This window comes from Melitaea cinxia, chromosome 26 (genome assembly GCF_905220565.1).
Source record: "Melitaea cinxia chromosome 26, ilMelCinx1.1, whole genome shotgun sequence".
Taxonomy (NCBI): domain Eukaryota; kingdom Metazoa; phylum Arthropoda; class Insecta; order Lepidoptera; family Nymphalidae; genus Melitaea; species Melitaea cinxia.
The window spans coordinates 9,469,450-9,496,722 of NC_059419.1; the positions used below are offsets into that span (position 1 = coordinate 9,469,450).

General features: G+C 34.0%; 1 protein-coding gene across 1 annotated transcript in view; it reads right to left on the bottom strand.

The window, feature by feature from the left end:
- LOC123666557 overlaps positions 1-27,273 on the bottom strand; it is a 109,241-nt gene that overhangs the window by 13,335 nt on the left and 68,633 nt on the right. The window contains exons 2-6 of the mRNA XM_045600668.1: positions 21,705-21,825; positions 20,944-21,074; positions 12,948-13,040; positions 6,996-7,146; positions 1,211-1,319 (exon numbers count right to left, since the gene is read on the bottom strand). Of these exons, the coding sequence (XP_045456624.1) occupies positions 1,211-1,319; positions 6,996-7,146; positions 12,948-13,040; positions 20,944-21,074; positions 21,705-21,825 (605 nt within the window). The remainder of the gene's footprint in view (positions 1-1,210; positions 1,320-6,995; positions 7,147-12,947; positions 13,041-20,943; positions 21,075-21,704; positions 21,826-27,273) is intronic.

The following is a 27,273-nucleotide window of genomic DNA, read 5'->3' on the forward strand; positions in this document are numbered from 1 at the left end:
CTGTTTATGTGTGTGTTTCAATCAAAACTATAAAGGATGTGTATTGATTTAACCCAGTTTCATTTACATGATAATTTTGCAAATAAGCTGCTTTAGCAAAAGCGAAGCGTTTGTAATGGTAGATGACGTTAAAAGTGTTAGTGTTTAGTTATAGACTGTTCCTATTATATATTTACAATAAGGATATATTTAAAGAAGCATGCGATAAGGAAATTACGTAATAAAAATATAAGAAACAATCTATAAATTTATTAAAAATGTTAAAAGCACGAGTGATATCGTGAAATAAGCTAAGCTGATAACTAGAACTTATTTATTTTAACTTTTATAAATATGTTCTAATTACAAATTGTTTTTAATTAATAATACGATGGACTAATACTTCATACTCGTATCAAAATTTAACATTTTAAAAGTATACAGGTATACATTCCTTAAAAAATTTCATGAAATTGTGCTTATTGGCTAGTAATAATGACTTTTTATTTTGATCCTTTCAGTCCTGAGACAATATCTCAAATTACAAAACAGTATAATGCAGTCAAATCAAAAAGTCACTGCTAAGTTAGATTAGGTGTGGACGCTTCTCAAAATGATCTATTTCTCGGACGGGTACTTGCTCAAAATACGAGAAATAACTGCAATTTAGTATAATAAAATTATGTACCAAATATAATTTTAAAAGGTTATTAATGAAAAATATATTGATTTAATTGATCAGTATGCTAAGCGAGTATAAACGATTCAACTAATCATGGTGTACCGTTCTATGTGTGCGTGTCCTTGAAAATATACAATTTAGATTCGAGTGACAGTGAATCGGCTTTTGTCGTGCGGATAACACGTCTTGTCACTTCAAGATGTATCAATAAAACTAATACTTTACATTTTGATGCAATAAATTATATTAAATTAAATTTAATAAAATAAGACATTGAATCACAAATACATTTTTTGTGTTATATTTTATTCAACTTTAACTCTTATTGATAGAGACTGTTATTGTGTCTACAGCTTGACGGGCACATATAACCGAATACCAAAACACCAATTTACACTTATTTTCATAAAAATACATATAAAGGTAAAATATATTATAAATTATTTTATTAATTATTTAACATATTACTGATAAGAGTATGAAATATGTATTGTTATAAAGTGTTATTCAAGTGAAAACTGAAGAAGTAATGTTAGTCAAGGGCCTTACCTCTGCACGCCAGGTTTCTGACCGTTCCACAGATAGTCTTCGATGTACCGTTTTTGACCGTCGTCGTGGTCATCCACGTGGTTCATGAGCGGTTCAGCCTCAACTGACCCTGGAATTGTGATAAAATTACTTTTGAATGATGGATGGATATGGTTGATGATATGATAAATTTACTATAAATATACATATACATAACTGAGGCGGAAACGACTGAAAATTTTCTGCTCAAGATCACAGCTAAATAGTACTAATAGTACTGTTTTCAAGCAGTGTTGTGTTCCTGTTGGTGAGTAAGGTGATCAAAGCTCCTGAACGAAATTCGGGATAGTGTCGGCAAAGCGCTTGCGACGCTCCTGGTGTTGCAGGCGACTATAAGCTATGGTCAGGTGATCCGTACGCTTATTTGCCTAGTTATATACATATAAAAAATTAATTTATCTATTTTTGAAAATCATTTTAACAATGCAGTCTTTATTTTATTTATTTTAATTTTAAATACAATTTAGAGTCAGAATATAGTATAAAATTTGTTTTTTGGAAATTGTAATTGGCAATATACACCTTCAATCAATATTCGGTTATCTATCGACGTAGCAGACGTGCCTTAATACAATTGTTAGCATCATGCCCAGAACTATATCGTTACAACATAAATATAATTTATAACCTAACTTAAAGTTCGAAGTTTACTAATTCAAGTAAAGATAATATGGCTGTCCAAAATCCTTAAAATTATTTCTTTTCTTTTAAATTTATTTTTTTAATTTAGTTAGAAGAAGTGAGAATCATAAGCATAGTTAGCAAAGCACAAACACACTTATTAGCGATTAAATCAGCCATTTTTGATTTTTTAACAAATACATTTCATTTACATACACTAAAAAATGAACGTCTGGATTGATAAATAATTTACAAAGATATTCAAATCGCCTCTGAACTTTGTCTCGGAAAAGCCTTGCATTCGAATAATTAATGTTGATTCTGTTGACTGAAAACTGTTTAATGGATTGGACGAGGCTCTCGAACAGAAGACTCGGATTTGTTATATCAACAAAAGTTTTATTACAATTTCAACTAATATTTACTAAGATTGTTTTACAAAAATATTAATTTAGCAGTATTTATGGTAAAAATATTTGATTATTATAAAGAAGACGATTTAATCAAGTGAAATGTCTCGCTAAGTGAACATCTTAATCCCATTTCAAATTCACATCTCCATACCGAATGATTTATGCATGAATGAAGTCGATGAAAACTTAGATAACTTCAGATTGGATCCAATCCGTTTCTATTAACTAATGAGAATGGAAAATACTAAGACACACACAATTATACATGGCATACTATAGCTGCAGCCCGCGGTTTCACTTGCTTTATTTCCGATCCGGTGTTGAAATAAAAAGTAGTATACTCGTATGTGGTATTTTACATTTCTAGCTATCTACGCACCAAGTTTCGTTACAATTCGTTCAGTAGTTATTGTGTGAATGAGTAACAAACATCTATATATCCGTTCTCACTAACTGTGGCATTTATATTATTATCATCATCATCATAATCATCATCATTCCAGTCCACAGTCTATCAGTCCACTGCTGGACATAGGCCTCCACTACGCCAAAAATAACGTGAACTCATGTGTTTTGCCCATAGTCACCACGCTGGGCAGGCGGGTTAGTGACCGCAGGGCTGGCTTTGTCGCACCAAAGACGCTGCTGCTGTCTTCGGCCTGTGCATTTCAAAGCCAGCAGTTGGATGGTTATCCCGCCACTGGTCGGCTTTTTAAGTTCCAAGGTGGTAGCGGAACTGTGTTATCCCTTACTCGCCTCTTACGACACCCACGGGAAGAGAGGGGGTGGCTATATTCTTTAGTACCGTAGCCACACAGTATTATACACAGTATTTATATTATGTATTAGTATATTATGTCTTATTTATAATTATATTAATTATTTATATAAGTTTATTTTGGTTGTCATGAAAAAATAATCAATTCGTGAAAGCTGGAAGTTAAAAAAAATGGCGTGATTTTCATAACTTATCGCTATACTTCATAATTACTAACTTTGATACTTGTTAATATTAAAAAATATAATTATGATTAATTAAAAAATAGATTTTTTTTAGAAAAATCAACAGTGATGAATAAATCCCCATGACGTTCATTATATATTGTGAAAAAATAAATCTAAGGAAATATTATTTTTAGACTAGCTAACCCCGCAAACGTTGTTTTGCCATATATGTTATTAACCCCCTTAATCCCCTCCATTATAACTTCGCGGTATGAAAAATAGATGTTGTTCGATTCTCAGACCTACCCAATATGCATACAAAATTTCATGAGAATCGGTCAAGCCGTTTTGGAGGAGTTTACCTACAAACACCGCGACACGAGAATTTTATATATTAGATAAAGTTTTTGTCTTAATTTGAGACGTAGAAATTTCGTGTTCACTAAGTATTTGCTCTAGTTTGTCTATTGTCAAACTACTAAACATCGTGAAAAGTAAATTTATTTTGATAACAGATTAGTAAATCTAGAATTTAGCGACGAATTCACATTAAAATTTGTAATAGTTAAGTGTGATATAGGGCCCATCATTCCAAGCTTAGCAGACCACGTAAGAATTAAATACGAGTTCATAATACATCCATTCAAGTATTTAATATAACGATAATATGAAATATTATTTAATTAAACTAAAATAAGCTGCTTTAGCAAAAGCGAAGCGTTTGTAATGGTAGATGACGTTAAAAGTGTTAGTGTTTAGTTATAGACTGTTCCTATTATATATTTACAATAAGGATATATTTAAAGAAGCATGCCATAAGGAAATTACGTAATAAAAATATAAGAAACAATCTATAAATTATTAAAAATGTTAAAAGCACGAGTGATATCGTGAAATAAGCTAAGCTGATAACTAGAACTTATTTATTTTAACTTTTATAAATATGTTCTAATTACAAATTGTTTTTAATTAATAATACGATGGACTAATACTTCATACTCGTATCAAAATTTAACATTTTAAAAGTATACAGGTATACATTCCTTAAAAAATTTCATGAAATTGTGCTTATTGGCTAGTAATAATGACTTTTTATTTTGATCCTTTCAGTCCTGAGACAATATCTCAAATTACAAAACAGTATAATGCAGTCAATTCAAAAAGTCACTGCTAAGTTAGGTTAGGTTAGGGCCCATCATTCCAAGCTTAGCAGACCACGTAAGAATTAAATACGAGTTCATAATACATCCATTCAAGTATTTAATATAACGATAATATGAAATATTATTTAATTAAACGAACATGATCGTGATCGAATAAAACTGTTTTTATAACTAAGCCGCGTCAATGCCCTTATAAAGAGGCATTAGCGACTGGAAGCAAACTTTAGACGGTCATTGACATAATTACACCTATAAAAAGCTTGTAGCCGAGAAAATTTACTGCTAATAGCGACCATCGCGACAAGACAGTCGCAGTTAGTTGTTCATGAATTACCTTCGTACAACGTGATTGGTAAATTCAATCGTATTTCGAACTTAAAGTACTAAGGGCCTGTTTCACTAATAGTGGTTAACGCTATTTGATGGATGACAGTATCCGACAGTAAAGAGTTTTTGATTAATTATTCTTTTTTACCATCAAATTCTACGATATTTATAAAATATTTCTTTCGCATATATTCATCTTAAAGTTAACGTTTATTAATTGAGGAGAAAAAGGTCCTAATAGCCTATTCTATTACCTATACCTGTCAAAGTCTATTTGTATCGTCATCCGTCAACCAGTGTTATCCACAACGGTGAAACCGGCCTTAAGTAAGAGAAGTTCAATATAAGCCACACATATGTGTGCGCATAACGTAATGCTTGCTGTCTTTCACAAAAAACAGATAACTGAATATTTAATGATATTATGTTATAATAATTCTACTCAGCAGAATTTACTTTCTAAGTTTATGGTCGCTTTATTATAACTTTAAACAAATTATTGAAAAAATATTGTATACCTACTTGAAAACACGATTGACGCGATAAATTTTTCTTTCCGGTTTTTGGATGCCTATCCTTGTGGGCTTCCCCAACTTGCCTCGTAGAGCACGTTATGTCGGTCTCGGTTGTTATCATATACACCTAATAGCGATCGTTAATCATCTCCTCATAGTAGGGAATATATCCACCAGTTCGCAGTGGAGCATCGTTGGATTAAACTTGCTTTTCCTATATGGAGGGAGAGACTTATGTCCGGCATTGGGATATCATAGGCTGAATCATCAAAAATACTATTCGAAATAGCTTTAGAAGTCTATTTCAGTCAGTCAGTCAGTCAGTCAGCTCAGCCTGTTGCAGTTCACTGCTGGACATAGGCCTCCCCAAGTTCGCGCCAGACATCCCGGTTTTCCGCAATCCTCATCCAGCCTACACCGGCAATCTTACGTAGATCGTCGGTCCAACGGGCCGGAGGAGGTCCAGCACTGCGTTTGCCAAGACGCCGTCTCCACTCCAGGACCCGTCTGCATTATATTTGCATAAATAAAATTTGGTTTTGTTTTATATGATTAATAGTGTAGTATGTATTTCTAGTAATAAATTGTTATTAGTAAGTTGAATAGTGAGTAGGATAATGTAATTACAGGTAAGAGGTCAGCGCCTTGTTAATTAACCTTTTGTTCATAGGCACATTATTTGCAGACGACGATTATATCTGACTAACGTTACCTAGTCACCGGTACTATGTTCATAAAACTATAAATATTTTATTAAAACAAGCATAAATTATAAATAACTTCGGTAATAACTTTAACTGTGTCAAAGTGTTTCATCATCATCATCATCATCATCATAACAGCCTATACAGTCCACTGCTGGACATAGGCCTCCACAAGTTTACGCAAAAAATAACTTGAGCTCATGTGTTTTGCCCATAGTCACCACGCTGGGCAGGCGGGTTGTTGACCGCAGGGCTGGCTTTGTTGCACCGAAGACACTACTGCCCGTCCTCAAAGTGTTTACATTAAAACAATTTGGTTGACAGATTGCGACAAGTTTTTCTTTTTTATACTAGGTCAGCGAAAAAGCGTACGGCTCATCTGATGATATGCGATTACCACAGCCGATAGACGCCTGCAATATCAGAAGCATCGCAAGCGCGTTGCCGGTTCTACCCCTAATCCCCTCTTGGGCGCTCTGGTCGCCTTACTCACCACAGGAACATAACGATGCTTGAAAGCAGTATTATTTGGCTGTCATCTTCTGTAAAGTCGAGATATTTCCCCAGCCGCACCTGCTATGCTCAGTTAGCAATAGCAATAGTCAGAAAATCAAAAATGTTGGTTTCTAGATTACAGGGATAGCTAATTATGGAAATGGCTAGTAGACGAACAAAGAGTTCACTCAACTGCTCCAAAACTTTTGCAGCATCATAAAATTTGCAAATATGCTCCCCACTAGGATTTATTCTTGTGTTGGGGGTCCAAAAAAATACAACATGCAAGTAAAAATTCCTAGACCACGAAAAACATCTGTATGGCCAATACATATGTATGCCGTGTGCGGGAATTGAGACCACATTGTTGCCAGCACAACAGCCAAAAGCCAGTGCTGTGAGTGTTGCGCTAATCCATCGTTAACTTATTGTACTACCGAGAGCTCTATAGGAAGTACTCTTTGATTGTCTGTGAGTGCATTATTACCAGCTTAGCCAATCGCGTTAGAACTGTGTTTAAGGTTGCATATATCATTGCCGTATATTTTGGTGAAGTAACCAACCTTCAGCTACAGCGGCCTTCTTGAGCGCGCCCATCGAGATACTCTTCCGCGGAACGTCGGTGTCCTTGGGCCAGGCGAACTGGTTGCGGTACTCAGTGCTGACCGTCTCTGGCTCCTTCACTGCCAGCACCTCGCCCAGCGCTGTGGTGGCCTAAGACATAGAACATATTTAATGCCCGTGGTTCGTAATATGGCCTAAGAAGGAGAAGTATATAATTTGCATGTATAGTTTATAAGTAAATAATTAATAACTGTTTCACTGTCACTGTTTTGTGTGAGTCCTGAATTCGTGGATTTTTTTTAAAGAAATTAGCTAATATTTTAAACAACGGTATAAGACCAATTTTTCTTTACGAATTATTCGTAGTAAATTAACTGCATCATATCATAATAGTATAAAAATTACTTTATTTCTCGATGCCGTACCACATAAACTAATGAAATATTCCAATAAAATTACGAAATAAAAATTATTGATGACTTCTTTTGTAACACCTACTATTAAAATAAGAGAATCGTGCACCGAGATTGCAACTATTGTCCGTATCAAATTTTATTGCAAATGGTGTAGCAACCTAGCGTAACAACTATTTATCTGATTTTTTCAAGACTTACTGTAAAAAAAAAACGTATGTTATTGTTTTTGTTTTGGTTAAAAAATTTCACCACAGGAACTTTGCAAAGTAAAGCTACGTTCTCAAAGTTCGAAGTTCCTGTTACTTAGGAATTTAGACATTTTGGCTATCAACCCCAAGGGTACTCGGTAGTTTACTGGTAATTTTGAGATTTTTTTTAGCTATATTTAAAATGTATGGCTATGTTAAATGTAAGACTCATTTTAAATTCAATTTAGGGTAAATTTAATTCAATTCCATTTAAGAGCTTTGTCGTCATTTTGCGGACAAAATAGTGAAATATGATTTTAAAAAAATGGAATAAAAATACAGTTTCAGCCTTAATATGTATTGTGTAGAGTACCTTCAATTTTTTTTCACAATACTTTAATAAATTTACGGACTTGGACCAGTTGTTATAAAAATAGATTTATGACTGTTTCATAATCCATTAAAATTTTCTAATCACTTATACCTTTACGCAATTCGACGAGATTGCGTGAAGTCGTTACTTCTTGCGAGCGTCGTATTAATGTAATAAAAATGGCTTTTAGCGTGTGTTTATTATTGTGATAAATTAAGTCAGTGGTTGTACATTTCATGTTTTTTTTAATAAATAAATAGATGCAAAAATTACATAGAAGAAAATGCTCGATGCGATAAGACCGCCTTTTTTACTTTTATTGTTTTTAGTTTTTGTAATTTTTTTCATAATATATTAATAAATAATGTAATCATATTGTTATTATTCAACGCTTCAAACTCAACGGCCTTAGTCACATACAAATTTTATGGGGGTCCAAAAACAGATGTATGACATAATGACACAAAAACAAATGCTCTGACCACGAGAAATATCTATATGAATTATACAAATATTTGTTAGGGGAGATCGTGACCACCTGTGTCGACGCGTCGTTGAAGTATATTAAATCAAGTTATTCTTTACGTTTCCTATTATTTCCGGACCTCAGTAGGAGATGAATTCTGTGAAGCGAGTCTAGAAACATATGTTATAAGCACAAACGCTTTGACCACGACAAATCGACACCTCCGACGCATAAGGTCTTAACGCATTTTTTATTGAAAATCCATATTTTACATTTTCGTAATAACGTATATGAGATTTATAAATTCCTGAAACCAGAATCTTAAAATTACTTTTAATTAACGAGTTTTAGAAACGCTTATAGTCGTATATTTTGATAGTTACCGCGCATATAGTCGCATTTCACGTTACGACGATAAGCGTTGTGCTATTGGTTCGTGCAAGACCAATCAAGGTCAGTTACCGCCGTCGTATGTCACTGACAGTGCATATAATAAGATGTGAGAGTAATAAGAAATTTGAAGTGTTTTACGTTATGATATTATCAAAAGTGTGTTGTGATATGTTGATTGTATTATATTACCACCACTTACGATCATCAAGAATTTTAAAATTAGCACTTAACGAAAATGAAAAAAATTACTTCTAATGAATCCAGTCAAATTGGTAAGTTTTGGTTTTTGATTGATTGTTTTTTATTAAATAGTTAGAAATCATATCGCTATACAAACTTATTAGATTAGATTTATTATTATGTTTATGTGATTTTTTTCGAAATTTATAATTTTAATCTAGTTCCACGCATAACGTCGTAATATTATAGTTACGACGTTATGCGTTATTTTTTTCCAAAGTTAACGGTCGTAACTAGTACTTACGATAATATGCGTCGTTATTAAAAAACAAAATCTGTGTTCTTATAGTCGTATGTAGATTATACAACGTTATGCTTGGAACTCAATATTAAATAAGACTTTATGCCATTTTTTATTTGCTAAAATCATAAATAATTTTAAAATTTTGTACCATTAATATGTTGGGGTGGTTAATGAATGTAAGTGTGTGTTTTTTAGAATCACCTGTTCAACTGGAAACCGAGCATAACTGGAATTTGTACACGTCAATGGTTGAGGTCGATGACATTAGAAAAAGTTCCCAAGGAGTACGACTAGCATTAAATAATTTATATAATACTAGCTCAAATCAAGACATGAAGAGTTTTATGCTTATCGCAGGATATGGTGAAACAATTAATGTGGCTTTGGAATCCGAGGTACTGTACGTAGTAGATAGCAATCAATCTCAAATTGATAAAACATTATTCCTTCACCCCTAAGCGAACCGTTTGGAGTCGAAGAGGTCACTCATGATTGTCCATCTGATCACAGCCTGGTGCCAGATTCGAATATCTGTTTATCAAACACCAATAGCAGAGCTGACACACCTCTGCATAGTGACGCCTATAGTTTTATTTCTTCACATTGTTCGTCTGTTGAGGGAACACCATCTTCTAGTCAAAAACGACTCAAGCGACGAGATGATTGGAAAGATGTAAAACGAAAATGTCTTAAGAATTTAGGTAAAGCCTACATAAGCAAAAAAGACAGCGTCATTAGAGATGTTAAGTTGATTACACTTCCGTGTACCTCAACATGTCGCCTAAAATGTCATCAGAAGTTCAGTTCTCAGCAATTTTATGCGTTTTGGCAGCTCGGTGATCATACTAGACAGCAAGATTACATAGCTAAGTATATTGAAGTTTGAATTGTAATACTCATACCACTACAAAGGCTGAATCTAGACGTAAGAAAACTTTGAAATATTCCTTCCCACTAACAGAACCTAATTCAGATAATAATAATATTGTTTTGGTGTGTAAAAGTATGTTCCTCAATACTCTTTCTATAGGAGAGCGAACAGTTAGTACGGCCGTGTCGAAGTGGTGTTCAGGTGCTGGATCTATTTCCCCAGACCATCGTGGCGGTTCGAGAGTTGTTATCATAGACGAAGATTAAACAAGGAGTAGTAATAAAGCATGTACAAATATTTCTACCAGATGAATCACACTATGTGCGGAAAAAGTTTACGAAACATTACTTAGATAGCGGACTCACGTTTACAAAGATGTTTTCTTTATATAATGAGTGGTGTACTAATGAAAATATAAAAAGAAAAGTTAAAACAGCTCGGCAATATAGGGATAGTATAAATCACAATTGAAATCATTCATTTTACAAACGGAAGAAGGATATTTGTAACGAATGTCGTGCTTACGACACAAATAAAAATAATATGACAGAAGAAGAAATAAATAAACAAAAACAACATATAATATAAAAAAAATTTGCAAGAAATTTTAAGGAAAAAGACAAAAATTAGCAGTAGAAAGTAAAGGAAAAATAATTACAGCATGTTTCGATTTTCAAAAATTCTGAATTATTCTCATGGAAATGTAGATTTATTTTATTATAAAAGGAACAAAAGAAACCTATCGGTCCATAATTTTACAGTTTTCGATCTAGCCAGTAAAGAAGCATATTGTTACATGTGGCGAAATATTAATGGGAAGCACCATGCATGTGAAGTTGTAAGTTGTGTCTAAAGTTGGCGCTAAGAAATTCATTTTTTGGTCAGATAATTGTACTCCGAAACCGTATTGTGTTTTCATTTTATACTTATGCTGCAAAAAAATATGGTGTAACAATAAATCATAGGTTCTTAGAGCGAGGACATACTCAAAATGAAGCAGATTCTGTTCATGCTAGAGCGAAATTCAAAACATAAACTCATATATACGCCAGAGTAATGGTATGCTTTAGAAAGATGGTCAAAACTTAACACGCCTTTTATAATGTGATTAACATGAGTATTACAGATTTTTTATAATTTCAAAAAGTTATTGGATGGAAAAAACTATTAATAACAAACTAAATTATAATAAAGTTGATTTGAAAAATATGTTTTTATTGCTACTAATCTTATTTTTTTATAAGTATGTCAAATTTTTTCATCTGCCGTTTATGGTGATCAAAATTTTGATTGTTTGTCTACCAAGAATTACGTCGTAACAATTTGCAACTTGACGGTATGTAAATTTCTTACCACGCATAAAGTAGCAACCCGGCGTAACTTGAAGGCAAGGAAACTTTACTCCACGCATATCGCTGTAACTCGTCGTAACATAATAATATAACACTTGCATCCCTACGCATAAAGTCTTAAGTATGTAATTTCCGTATTTTTTCATTAAATTACAATTCATTTCCCATAAATAGTGTTTGTTTAAAGATGACTTATGGCACCATTAATTATAAGCTTGATTAAAATTAAAATTTCCTTCTCGTTTTCGAGTAGTGAGAAAAGTAAATTTTAAATGCCCATACTGTAAACTTGCCATATTCTGTATACGACCTTATGCGCTGGAGGTGTCGAAATATCTTTACGACCTATACAAATATTTGTCATGAGCGGGAATCGTGACCATTTTTCTAGTCTGATAAAAAACTATTTTTTGACAGTGCATTTAATTAAATCATATATGACATATCCTATTTTTTTCATAGCAATATATGTATGTGAAGCCGTACATGCAGATGCATTACAGCTGGCAGTTAAAGTAATAGGATTGGTTTTACTTGGAAACGTGCTATCTCAGAAACAATGATCATAGATCGCAGTTATTGATTGAAGGTTTTGTGATCAAAACTTTATACCTCATCTTAATGAGGCCCAGTTATCCCGCAAATAAACTACAAATAGACCTTAACAGTCGGATGTAGAATAAGACTTTAGGACCTCTATCTCCTCACATAAAAAAAAATCTACAACTTTTAGATTCATTTACGTATAGAAATATCTCATAAATATAATGGTATTCGTTGGTCATCATCATCATTACAGCCTATACAGTCCACTGCTGGACACAGGCCTCCACAAGTTTATGCCAAAAATAACGTGAACTCATGTGTTTTGCCCTTAGTCACCACGCTGGGCAGGCGGGTTGGTGACCGCAGTACTTGGCTTTGTCGCACCGAAGACGCTGCTGCCCGTCTTCGGCCTGTGTATTTCAAAGCCAGCAGTTGGATGGTTATCCCGCCATCGGTCGGCTTCTTAAGTTCCAAGGTGGTTGTGGAACCTTGTCATCCCTTAGTCGCCTCTTACGACACCCACGGGAAGAGAGGGGGTGGCTAAATTCTTTAGTGCCGTAGCCACACAGCACATTCGTTGGTAATAAAGAATAATAATATGTCTGTTGATACTGTCATCCTTAAAACAGCTTTATCCAGAAGCAGTGAAATAGGCCCTTAACAAAATTTCTTACAAACATAATTTACGACAAATTTACCTTCATTGTACGTTATAAGCATTATTTAGTAAGTAAGCGGTAATTAATTCATAAACTCAAATAGGATGGACGGGTTGTCAGAGTAAGATATCTATGTCAAATGTATCCGGGAATCGATCGTAGTTAAAATTAAAATTAATGAAAAAAATTGCTTTGAGGATTACCTTTGGCTCCACGGTGTCGGTCCAGCGTGGTTGGCGCGGCCCTTCCGACTTGCTTCGTCTCCCGGCGCGGTCTGAGTCATTTCTCTGAGCGCTCTAGAATATAATTATACTTTAATTATATAATTTAATAATATTTATAGATAATCAATAATTATTATTTGCTTAACAAATATATATAATCGGCTTCTGAGAGATAATTCTTTAAGCTATAAGACTGTAGGAATTGGACGTGTTTTTGTTTTCCATTTTCTATGTATGCTGTATTTTTTGGGCGTACAATAAATTACATGTATATTGTATTGTATGATTGTAGAGATTTCAGGTAGTTTTATGCCCGATTATTAGTAAAAGATGTTAATGATTTTAATTGACTAATTGTTTAGCTTTTGTTTCATAGCTTTGGTTCTTTTTAAAATTGTTTTAGTAAGAAAAGCTTGTTTACTTATAAATAATTTTACATGCATTTAATTAAAAGTTATTTTTAGTTTAATTTTATTTACGATAGTTTTATGAGTAATTATTGTATTTGATTTTTATATACATAATTATACTTTTAATTGACGAAATGTGTTAAAATACGCTAAAGCAGTTCAGAAAATACAGCGTTGTAATCAGTGTTGACGAAGTATCTCGGAGGAATTTTGCTATCACAAATTTACGACTCTTGTTGTGTCACGGCTGGATACTTTGAAGCTAAAGTAGACATAATTCTTATCTGTAATGTATTCTGTTTTATACGAAGACATTTTTCATTATCTCAAACAAGTTATCTTAAGTGTTCAGAAACGTGGCACGAAAAAGTGACGACAAACGTGATGTAACGCGGCAAGTTCTCTTGACGTAGTAAAAGGTGACAACGTAGGATACCTTACTTACCGTACCGTATACATATATAATAAATATTATAATACTTTCCATGATATTTTCGCATTGTCATTACCGTACTTTTGATATTAACGTGTTCGTTGCTCAAGTATGAAGTGTCGCATTTGAATACGCCATAGCGCGACCAAGACTTCAAGTGAGGTGACTTAATAACAGTTTCAGGTCAAAGATATTTATTCTCATAAGAATTAACAATTCACTTATATGAGAAATACACTGGAAAGAATACAGATTGCAGGTTAAATTACTAACAGTCTACTGAGTGATGTTTTTCGACGTGTTTCAAAGCGTATCGTAGAATTTGCCAGTCATCTAAATAAAAATATATACACACACACACACGGCTGTCTGTTTTTAATGTAAGCAACATAATGCTTGTGTTAATTAGGTAACGGAGCAGAAAGCAGGAGCCTATAAACTACACCAACGGGCTAGTCAAACTTTGACGACGAGTACGCACGTAGTACGTAATATAACCAATACTTCACAAAATATAAATCAATCACATAAATTAGTTATTAGTAAAATTAATTATCGATATTTTTGTATCACGTCGTACCGAATAATTGTGTTTGCAGGCAAACGACAAAAAACCGATTTCAATAATATCGACAAGTAATACAACGTAGGTAGACAAAAAATTGGCAAGTAAATACGCATTATTAAAGATTACTCCAAAAGTTGTAATCAGATCTTGTTGAAATTAAAATGTGACCACATGATAAACATGAGCTTTGTATTAAATTAAAAATGATTAAAATCGGTACACCCAGTAAAAAGTTATGCGCATTTTCGAGAGTTTCCTTCGATTTCTCTGGGATCCCATCATCAGATCCTGGTTTCCTTATCATGATACCAAACTAGGGATATCTTCTTTCCAACAAAAAAAGAATTATCGAAATCGGCTTACAAACGACAGAGTTATTCCCGAACATACATAAAATATATATATATATATATATATATATATATATATATATATATATATATATATATATATATATATATATACGGTCGAATTGAGTAACCTCCTCCTTTTTTTGAAAAAATCGGTTAAGAAAATGAAACAAGACGCGCATTTTTCTCTAACCGAAGACAATGACACAATAATAAAATAATAGCTAAAGTCGAATACTTACACTTTTTCACAATTGAAATATCAATACGAAACTGCCTTGAGGTATAATTATTATTCTTTCGAACTTCGACAAAAAAAATTGATTCTGAGATATTTTAGCGTCTTTATTACTAACTGAAAGTATCGATGTATTGTTCTTATAATCTGGATCTTTCGAAAAGTGGAAAGTTCGATGTTTTGTTCTATTGAAATGATATTTTACGGTGTCAAAACCTTCAAAGTATCAATGAAATGTTATAAAAATTTAAAATCTCAACTGACGACCAAAAAACGAAATTAAACCAAACTTTGCAAAACAAAAGTTTTCATTTGGAATGGTGATGCTTTCTTCTTTCCATTATTATTGTATTTAATTATTTAGATGCTTAATAAAAATTTACGAGAAAATTTAAGAAATCCTGAAATTTGTTTTATACAAATTTCAGGATATAAAACAATAACTACTCTAGTATCTAGGTACTCATAAGTTGTATTCAGTTTTCTTTCATAATTTGTTTCATTGACTATTAGGTTGAATACTGTTATTATTCTGTTATTGTTTTGTCATATCTAATAATATTTTTTGTACTTGTTTGTTGTGTGTGTGTTGTTTGTATTTGTTATTGTAGCCAGGTTGTTGTAGTATTTACTTGGCACCAACTTCAAAATTATAAAATATTTATTCAATCATTTCTGATTAACTAAATCAAAATACGAATTACTTTGTACTAAGTAAATTTATTTTTCACTTTTTAGTTTCCTTTTTGAAGTCGGTTTTTGTTTTTGTTAAAAATTATTTTATTTTACAATTTTTAGTGATGGGTAGACCTAACAAGGATGCTTTTTCTCTTATCTCGGGGGTTCGGAAACATACACAATACACAAGCACAAACACCCAGATCATGACAAACATCTATATGGCCAATACAAACGTCTGTCGTACGCGGGCATTGAACCCACTAACGCCAGCGCAACAGCCGGTGCTGTGACCGCTGCGCTAACGCGTCGACATACTATGAGCAAAGTTCGCTATCAGGTGTACGTAATAACAACCGGGACTGACAGCCTAGCGTGTTCTCCGAAGCTAGGTTGGGAGAACCACAAGGATTAACAACTAGACCGAAAATAAATATTTGTATAAACATAAATATCCACTCCGAGCGGGAATAGAACCCGCGACCGTCGGTGTTTAGGCGCCACCGACACGGCACATGCACCATTATATCAAAGCGGTCGTCAAACAGCAAAAGGTAACTGCTGTAAATTGTTGAGAAATTCCCTCGAGTGTTTATGGGCTCCATCATCAAACCTGGTCCTGCGACACAGATGATCACACAGCAGGTAATTGCTATAAATCGTTGAAAAGTTCCCTCGACTATCTTTCGTCTCCATCATCAGACTTTAATGGCACTTGTAACTCATATAGGTGCAAAGTTCTCATCAATAGAAACGAATTAAGTTCAAACAGCAGGTAATTGCTATAAGTCGTTGAAGAATACCCTCGACTATCTTTCGTCTCCATCATCAGACTGAAATGGCGCTTATAACTCATATATATGCAAAGTTCTCATCAATAGAAACGAATTAAGTTCAAACACCAGGTAATTGCTATAAATCGTTAAAGAGTTCCCTCGACTATCTTTTGTCTCCATCATCAGACTGTAATGGCACTTATAACTCATACAGGTGCAAAGTTCTCATCAATAAAAACGAATTAAGTTCAAAAAGAAGGTAATCGCTATAAATTGTTGAAGAGTTCCCTCGACTATCTTTCTTCTCCATCATCAGATCGACTCCAGACCTTTATTAAATAGTAGTGCTTTATAGTACTTAATGAAAACATGATTAAATTTACTAGTCACCCTTACGATTTTTGAAAGTTCTCCTCGATTTCTCTGGGATCCCATCATCAGATCCTGGTTTCCTTATCATGGTACCAAACTATGGATATCTCCTTCCCAACAAAAAAAGAAATATCAAAATCGGTTCATAAACGAAGAAGTTATCTCCGAACATACATAAAAAAAAATATATATATATATATACGGTCGAATTGAGTAACCTCCTTCTTTTTTTGAAGTCGGTTAAAAAAATAAGCTTCAACTAATTTACCTTAGGTTGGCTGAACTTTACACCTATGCCTTCACAACATTTTTTGGAGTTTACTCCTTAATTGATTTTTATATAAGGTATGAAAAAGATATAAGGAGTGAAATCGACTGAACGAAAACCTTGTTACGTTTTTGTTAACGCCATCTATTGAAACCCAATAGGGTTCCGATAGATGGAGTTATTTGATTCGTTTATTTACCATTTCATATGGTATTAATCTTTTTCTTAGACTAGTAAGCCTTTTTAGTGTCTGTTTAGACAATCGATCTGAAAGAGTAAACTCCAGTCGTGCGTTGGAGTTAACACACATTTTTTTTCGGATACGTCGATTTTAACGGTACGATGTAATTAAAAAAAAAATCATTATTAATTTCGACTATGATATGCCTACATGTATATAGAAAACCCCAAAATATTGGATTTGACTAGCCTGTTGGCGCAGTTTGTTGTACGCTCTTGTGTTGTGGGTTCGATTCCCGCCTGGTTTTTTCAGAATACATTATTTAAATCTTCTTTACGCACGCTTTACTTGGGGAGTAAGCTGATGAATACGTGACGAGAGCGTTACGAAAAGTGTGATCGGGCGAGGAAAATGGAAGTTGAGAGGGCAATTATTTGTTGTATAAAAAAAGATATACATAAGTTAGTGAAGATAGAAAGACAGAGAACGAGTTACGTTTCGTAAGTTTTACTTCAGTCGTGTGGTCTAAAGCACACTCGGTTATTTTTAAATTCATCTCGCTTGAAACCACCTGTATATAATTAATTTTATTTATGTTAAAACGAAATTGATATCGCCATCCATACGTTTGAAATCCAAGTAATATCCTTTACATCACGTTCTGATAGCTTCAGGATCAAATATTAATACCACTATTGATTTTATTTATATTCTAGATTCTAGCTGTACCCCGCGACTTTATTCGAGTTTATTTAAGAAAAAAGAAACGTTCAAAAATATTGTAGTCTTATATTCTTCCTCGGTAAATGGATTATCAAACGTAAACAGAATTCTTCAATTAGAACCAGGATTTCCAAAGTCAAGCGCATTCAAACAAACAATCTCTTCAGCTTTGTAATATTAGTGTAGATATGTTGAATTATTAATAAATATAATCTCTAAAATAATTGTGTTACACTGCTGCTGCTGCTGCTTCAGCCTGTAATATCCCACTGCTGGGCATGAGCCTCTTTCTCCATGTAGGAGAAGGATCGAAGCTTAACCCACCACGCTGTTCCACTACGGTTTGGCGGATATATTCCTAATATGAGTAACGTTTGCTATCAGGTGTACATGATAACATGGTTGTTATACCGGACCGACGGTTTAACGTGCTCTCCGAGATACGATGAGGAGACCCACAAGGATGCACAAACACCTAGACCACGGCAAACATCTTTATGGCCAATAGAAATGTATGTCATATGCGGGGATCGAACCCGCAACCGCCAGCATAACAGCCACAAACTAGTGTTGTGACCGTTGCGCCAACGCGTCGTCGAAATTATTGTTAAAATTATTATAGTATCAACTTATTAATTTATAATATAGTCGTCTGTTCCGAAGGTCCAATCCTATTATAATTCAAGTTTAGTTGTCACGTACGTACCTAAACTCTCGCTCGTAGCTACTTGATTTTTTTTTCATTTCCTAAGAGTAGTTAAAAGTTGAATAAAATTATTTTTATTTATTTACGTAAATTCAAATACATTATTTTAAGCTTGTAATAGACAACACTTGATAACAACACATTTTTGTCAAACATTAATTCATTACTTAAATTAATAATATTTTTTTTTCATTATCGATATAAGTAGCGAAACAATCAAATTAAAATATTAATTTCCACCTCAGGTGATTAAACCCACTTAACGAACGTCAAAAATAATCTACCTTTAAAAAAGTCATGGTAGAAAATCATGTAACGATTTCAAAATTGCTACAATTTTAACATTAAGTACATTACAAACTTCGGGAATGTACAAAGTGTTTTGTAATAAATAAAAATATTTTCTTTTGCTCTTATCTCTAGGGTCTCGGTAGACATCTACCGAAATTACTCAACCTAATGTCCCTTGAGTTGGCCGAGAGGCTGAAAAAGCCGAATGAAAAAAACTCTGTGAGTAGAAATTATATCTATGTATAGAATGAATAGAAATGTATGTGTATATATATGTTTGTATGTATGTATCTATGTATGTATGTAAAGTGATGTATATGTATTTGTACTCGATAGTTGATATTGTTCTAGGTGACACTAATTGTAGGTGGCGAATGCTAGCGCGACCCCATCTCGCCCCACCCAGGCGGACGACTGCTCACACGTGGTGGTATTTTAGTCAGTAGGAGTCTGACATAACCCTCTGGCGCCCCCGCGCTGGAGGGTATCCATGATGGATTTTCCCCACATAAAAAAAAGGTGACACTAATTGTCACTTCTCTGTGTACACTTCCCTACCGATTTCACTACTCTGTATCCGCTATGCCCAAAGATTGTCTGGAAGAGATCGCTCCTCTAGCGATAAGACCGCCTTTGTACACTGTTTTTTTTATTTGTAAAATGTTATTGTGTTGATTGTTGTTGTGTATAATAAAGAGTATCTATCTAGAAATTATATTTTTTTTCTATATGACTTACAAATGGTATGTAGGTTACTATACTTAGTTATGGTTAGAATTCGCATTAATTTACATTTTACCTCCTCTCGTTTGTGTCTAACTTATTATCGAATATAAAGAGAGTGTGCTTCAGACCACATAACTGTAATAAAACTTCTGCACAATAGGCTTGCACCGTGTCTTAGATACACATAGAGAGAAAGAAAGAAAATGTGTGCTCGCACGTCTCTCTTGCTCCGTTTGCCTCGCCTTATCACACTTTTTATAACGATCGCGTCACGCATTTACAAGCTTACTCATCAAATCAAGCGTGCATAAAGAAATTTTACTTCGATAGTATATTTCTTTGTAAAATAGACAGCAATATTGGAATCGCTCAGCTTTGAGGTAACTTCCGAAGGGCGGATGTACATTTCGCGTTGCGCTCGAATGACTTCTATAACAAGATATGAACCTAACAGACACGAGATTACTACTTGATTTATTTGAGCGTTACTTGTAAAAGGATGTTATTAACACGGTTCAGTTACGAATAATAACTGGGAAATGGATAGTATAATTGTGTTTGCTCACAAACGAAAAAAAACCGACTTCAATTACATCGACGGGTAATAACAACGTAAGTAGACGAAAAAATAGTCAAGTAAATACGCATTCTTAGATAAAACTCGAAAAGAACTTATTAGATCTCCTTTTTTTTCTTTTCATCCTTTCGATAAAAAAAACCGATTTCAATCGGTCAACCCAGTCAAAGGTTCTGAGGTAACAAAAAAAAAAAAACACAATCGAATTGATAACTCCTTTTTTAGAAGTCGGTTAAAAATGTAAGATTATCGGGTTAAAATTTATATGTGTTTTATTTATTTTTATTTTTCATGATCTTTTAATTTCGTTTATTTTATTTTCGAGAAAGATTATTAAAGTAATATGAAACATAAGAACACTAGATACTTAATAAATACTCGTTTCTGATATTATATTTATTTATTTATTTTGTTTTTTTCAGAATAGATTAAAACGTTTTAAGACAAATATTTCCCAAATAAAAAAAATCGCTAGGTTTTTGTTATGATAAGTTTTTTATAATAAGAGATTTATTATTGTAAACAGTTTGCTTAATTATTTCATTTTTCAAATGATTTATCAAAATATTTTTAATTAACGCATACTTACATATAATTATATCAAAGACACAGATGTAAGTTTAATTTAAACATGTAAATGAAAATATATATTGTTTTTTTTTTTTCAGGAAATCTCACCCGGGCGCGGTCGAAGGCGGACGCCTGCTGAGGCCGGATATCGTCCACGGGGGCAGGGTCGAAGAGTTCATTCGTCTTGTACGCGACGCCGGGGTACTTCTTACGACGAGGCAGTGCTGGCTCGATGGCACCTGAAATAAGGTGTGATATTAGCTGTCGTATCCGCCAAACCATGGAGATAGACACCTAGTAGACGCCCAGCAGTAGGAGCAGTAGGAGTTCATTTCTTTAGTTTAGTTTGATATTTATTTTAATCTCACGATGACGATATCTCTATTAAATGATCACCTTGACAACAAAGATAATGACTTTATTAGCATTGTCTGCGGTCATCTCTGTAAATTACGCATTTAATTTGCAGAAATGTTTACCTCAGTTACGTTTTATTAGTCATCTGTCCCAGAAAGACGAACTATTTTCAATTGTATATTTGGCGAAATCATCTGTGCTCATTTGGCATTATTGAAAGCCATTTACCCTAAAGAAGAAGAAGAAGATAATTGTATATTTGGTTGGTTTATTTGACTTTATTGTTTTTTTTTTTGGAACAGCAATAACAAATTTATATCAGACTTTGCATGTTAAGTTAGCCTGTAATTGTGATATACTATATAACACTTTTATATTGAGAATTGTTTTAAGTTAAGAAATGATATTTTAGTGTATTACGTTGGCTTTCTAATAAATAAATAAATAAATTATTATGCAACATTTTCAAAGGGATAAATGTGGTACCATTGAGGGAACCTTCATATCCTTACCCCTGGCGATGGGCAGTGCGGTAGGCGGGGTGGGGGCGGGCTGCTTGACCACCCCCTGCTGTTGCTGCTGTTGTTCTTTGTACTCGTGCCATCTGTAAGTGCTGCGGTATTCCGAGTGCAGCTGGAACAAGGAAAAATTTCATCAATAAGTTATACTTAAATAAAATAAGTAAATAATGAAAATTCTAAACATTTTTGAATATCATATCAAAAATTGACCGCTCCAGCGGGGTTCGAACCCGCGTCTCCGACGTACCGTGTCGGCGCTCTAGCCAATTAAGCTATGGAACGATGCACCCGCTCGAGCGAAATTTTCGATATGATAATTTTTAATTTCGGTTTAAGCGAACCGTGGCGCCGTCTATAGTGAGCTCTTTACAGAAACCCGTAACTATTCAAAGTTTCATATTACAATGAAAATCTTTGACAGGAGACGACACCGTGCTATTTTTAATATCTAAGATTTTATTTTTGTGTTACCCACATTAGGAATTCTAAACATTTTTGAATATCATATCAAAAATTGACCGCTCCAGCGGGGTTCGAACCCGCGTCTCCGACGTACCGTGTCGGCGCTCTAGCCAATTAAGCTATGGAACGATGCACCCGCTCGAGCGAAATTTTCGATATGATAATTTTTAATTTTGGTTTAAGCGAACCGTGGCGCCGTCTATAGTGAGCTCTTTACAGAAACCCGTAACTATTCAAAGTTTCATATTACAATGAAAATCTTTGACAGGAGACGACACCGTGCTATTTTTAATATCAAAGATTTTATTTTTGTGTTACCCACATTAGGAATTCTAAACATTTTTGAATATCATATCAAAAATTGACCGCTCCAGCATTTTCATTGTAATATGAAACTTTGAATAGTTACGGGTTTCTGTAAAGAGCTCACTATAGACGGCGCCACGGTTCGCTTAAACCGAAATTAAAAATTATCATATCGAAAATTTCGCTCGAGCGGGTGCATCGTTCCATAGCTTAATTGGCTAGAGCGCCGACACGGTACGTCGGAGACGCGGGTTCGAACCCCGCTGGAGCGGTCAATTTTTGATATGATATTCAAAAATGTTTAGAATTCCTAATGTGGGTAACACAAAAATAAAATCTTAGATATTAAAAATAGCACGGTGTCGTCTCCTGTCAAAGATTTTCATTGTAATATGAAACTTTGAATAGTTACGGGTTTCTGTAAAGAGCTCACTATAGACGGCGCCACGGTTCGCTTAAACCGAAAATTAAAAATTATCATATCGAAAATTTCGCTCGAGCGGGTGCATCGTTCCATAGCTTAATTGGCTAGAGCGCCGACACGGTACGTCGGAGACGCGGGTTCGAACCCCGCTGGAGCGGTCAATTTTTGATATGATATTCAAAAATGTTTAGAATTCCTAATGTGGGTAACACAAAAATAAAATCTTTGATATTAAAAATAGCACGGTGTCGTCTCCTGCCAAAGATTTTCATTGTAATATGAAACTTTGAATAGTTACGGGTTTCTGTAAAGAGCTCACTATAGACGGCGCCACGGTTCGCTTAAACCGAAATTAAAAATTATCATATCGAAAATTTCGCTCGAGCGGGTGCATCGTTCCATAGCTTAATTGGCTAGAGCGCCGACACGGTACGTCGGAGACGCGGGTTCGAACCCCGCTGGAGCGGTCAATTTTTGATATGATATTCAAAAATGTTTAGAATTCCTAATGTGGGTAACACAAAAATAAAATCTTAGATATTAAATAATGAAAATGTTACAGAATATAAAATTATACATAATTATTCGTATAAAAAGAACACATTTGGGATTCAAACTTCCATTAAAAATAGCTATTCCGCCATCTTAGCTGAAATTGCTTTGCTATCCAAACTAAACGTTTATACAAAAATTCAGCTCAATCGGTTAAAGGTATATGCTTCTAAATTGAGTTCAAGATTCCACCCTAACAAATTACGTACATCGCAATCAATTCATCTAGTAAAAAGTTGTGAGGTAAACATAAAAAAACAGCCAACTTGAGAACTTTCTCGTTGTTTTGTAGTCTTTCTTAAAAATTAATCCACATTTTTCAGGCTTCTCTTGTAAATTACGCGTTGTAATTATTTCACGCGTTTGAAAGTCCGCATGACGGGACAAACTTATATGGGTAACTAGTGTTATATATAAATATAATTTTGTAACGAAAAAAAACCGACATCAAATACATTGACAAGTAATACAACGTAGCTAGACGAAAAAATAGTCAAGTAAATACGCATTATCAAAGATTACTCGAAAATTTTTAATCAGATCCCGATGAAATTTAAATGTGACCACATGTTAAACATCGGCTTTTGGTTAAATAAAAAATCATCAAAATCGGTACACCCAGTAAAAAGTTATGCAGATTTTCGAGGGTTCCCCTCGATTTCTCTCTGATCCCATCATCAGATTCTGGTTTCCTTATCATGGTACGACACTTAGAATATCTCCTTTCCAACAAAAAAAGAATTATCAAATTCGTTTCATAAACGAAGAAGTTATCCCCGATCATACATACGGTCGTACATATATACATACATATATACGGTCGAATTGAGTAAACTCCTCCTTTTTTGAAGTCGGTTAAAAAAGAAAGCTTCTTTGCACATTTTATAAAAAAATCATCTTATATGTGTTACTTAAGATTACAAAAAAGTCAAGAAGAAGGACACTTTTGTCGTGAAAATAAGAAATAATATAACAATTGCGCCACAGTAACAGTAAATAAAGCAATATATTGAGAAGAACTTTAGGACGTTTATCTAACTTCAAATACACTTTACGAATTTGAATTTCAAACTCAATTCAGAGTTCGTAAGTTTAAATGAACAGAAATAAAACTTTGAATTTGGAATCATGTTTTATCGTTAAGCACGAATGTATTTGGATGGTACGCTGTTTTACTTTTATTTTAAACTATGGCGTAAAAAGAATATGAAGGGAAGCGCGCCAAAGGGAGGAAAAATCAAAATCAAAATCAAAAATAGCTTTATTTAAATAGGCTCCAAGAGCACTTTCGAATCGTCATATTACAAATCAAAACTTTAAAAATAAATTATTATTTTTGTAAAAGTGAAGCTACCACCGATTCGGAATGTAGATTCTGCAGAGAAGAATCGGCAAGAAACTCCGCAGCTACTCTTTTGAAAATAATATATAAACTGTGTTTAAGTACAAAATTAGAAACATGTTGCATGAAATACAGCGTCACTAAGTCCACACATCTTTATCAACTATGTAACCTGATGACACCAGCAAGATGGTCTGATGTCATCAAGAATACAGTGGGGAGCAGCTTGCACCGTGCAACACATGCTGTTTACGATCGCCTTCAATGGAGACATATCCTTCGTGGTCGCGAACCTCGTCATTGAGGGAACGAGGAAGAAGAAGATGGTGTAAAAACAAGCGTAAGTTGTACTTGATGGTAAGAGATTATTGGCACCTTTGAACGCCTGTAGCACCAAGACAAGATGACCGTACCATCTTTGTAGTCACAGTGCATTACCAGGAGCTCTGGCCACCTTACTCAACATAGGAAAAATCATTTGTGACCAGTATTATTTGACTGTGATCTTCCATAAGACTGAAGTACTTTCCCAGTCGGTCTGCTCCAAAACTTCTCACTCACTCACTCTCTTCAGCCTATGGCAGTCCACTGCTGGTTATAGGCCTCCACAAGTCCGTACCAAAAATGGAGTGAACTCATGTGTTTTGCCCATAGTCACCACGCTGGGCAAGCAGGTCGGAGACCGCAAGTCTGGCTTTGTCGCACCGAAGACGCTGCTGCCCGTCTTCGGCCTGTGTATTTTAAAGCCAGGAGCTGCACGCTTATCCCGTCATCGGACGGCTTTTTAAGTTCCAAGGTGGTAGTGGAACTGTCTTTTAGTCACCTCTTACGACACCTTCGTGAAGAGAGGAAGTGGTTTTATTCTTTACTACCGTATCCGCATAGCACACCTATATATATAGTCAAATAAATAGATATAGGTATAATATATATATATATATATATATATATATATATATATATATATATATATATATATATATATAACCCGATTAAAACTGTTTGCGTACATAAATTTGGAAAGGATTCTGTAAGGGTTAAATGAATGTTCGCTGAAAGACATTATATAAAGATACTGAAGCAAACAAGTAGCCAAGTTCTTTTGGGTTAATCGTGTTCTAAAAGTTTTTAAATCAAAACATGCGCCAAGTTTTGCAGTTATTTTCCTTTTCAGCAGAATGAAAAAATTTGTGAAATGGAAATACGTATGTCAAAGCTAGCGTAATAAAATAACACGAGGTGATTATATTATAATATATCAATTTAATGTTTTTTTTTATATTTCTATTTAACCGACTTCCAAAAAAGGAGGAGGATCTCAATTCGATTGTATTTTTTTTTAAATGTATGTTACTTCAGAATTTTTGACTGGGTGGACCGATTTCGACAAAAAAAATTTAAATCGAAAGGTGGTGTCATTTGGTCTACTTTTCGAATTATATCTAATAATGCATTTTTACTTGACTATTTTTTAGTCGACCTACGTTTTATTATACCGCATAACTTTTTACTGGTTGTACCGATTTTGATGATTTTTAATTTAATGGAAAGCTAATGTTTATCATGTGGTCACGTTTAAATTTCATCGATATCTGATAAAAACTTTTTGAGTAATCTTTGATAACGCGTATTTACTTGATTATTTTTTCGTCTACCTACGTTGTATTACTTATCGATGTAATTAAGGTTTTTTTCCGTTTGCGAGCAAATAAAATTATTTATTTACATATTTGCTATAAACGTAATTTCTAGAATTAATGCATAATAAAGAAATTTTATGTTAGAAATATTCTATCTTTGATAACTTAATTTTTTAAAGAGTCGAATGTCACATTAAGACTTATCGTGTTTGTATGGTGGTCTATTATAGTGTCATTAATATTGCTTATGGACTATGATTGTCGTAGTAAAATGTATCTGGGTCAATTTATTACAGTTGAGTAGCATTTCTAATCTGTGATACCGCGCTGATGTTCACGTATTCTCGCTTGGGTTAGATATTTGTATGTGTACATATATGTTTCGGTCTAGATGTATAACCTTGCGGGGTCTCTATACCGTGCCTTAAGCATGCTATCACAGATACCTCATAGCGATCGCTATTCATAGTAGGAAATAAATCCGCCAACCTGCATTGGAGCATCATAGTGTATTCTTCCTTCTCCTACATAGAGATATAGGTCTATGCCCAGCAGTGAGATGTTAGAGGCTGAATCAATCAAAATATAAATCTAATTTGTACATATTACGTTTCAATTCATTTGATAGTCATTATGTTATGTGCATAGTCAGTCAGTTTGAGTTAATGTTATCACATCTATTCTAATGAGGAGTTCTAATAACGTTGCCTAGGGCTGTTGTAGAAAGGAAATAGGTAATAGAATAATATCCTAACACAACTATTGTCTAAAATCAAATGAAGAGTGAATTTCGGTTGTAATTTCTTATATTAAAATTAATTTGAAAGGAAAAGG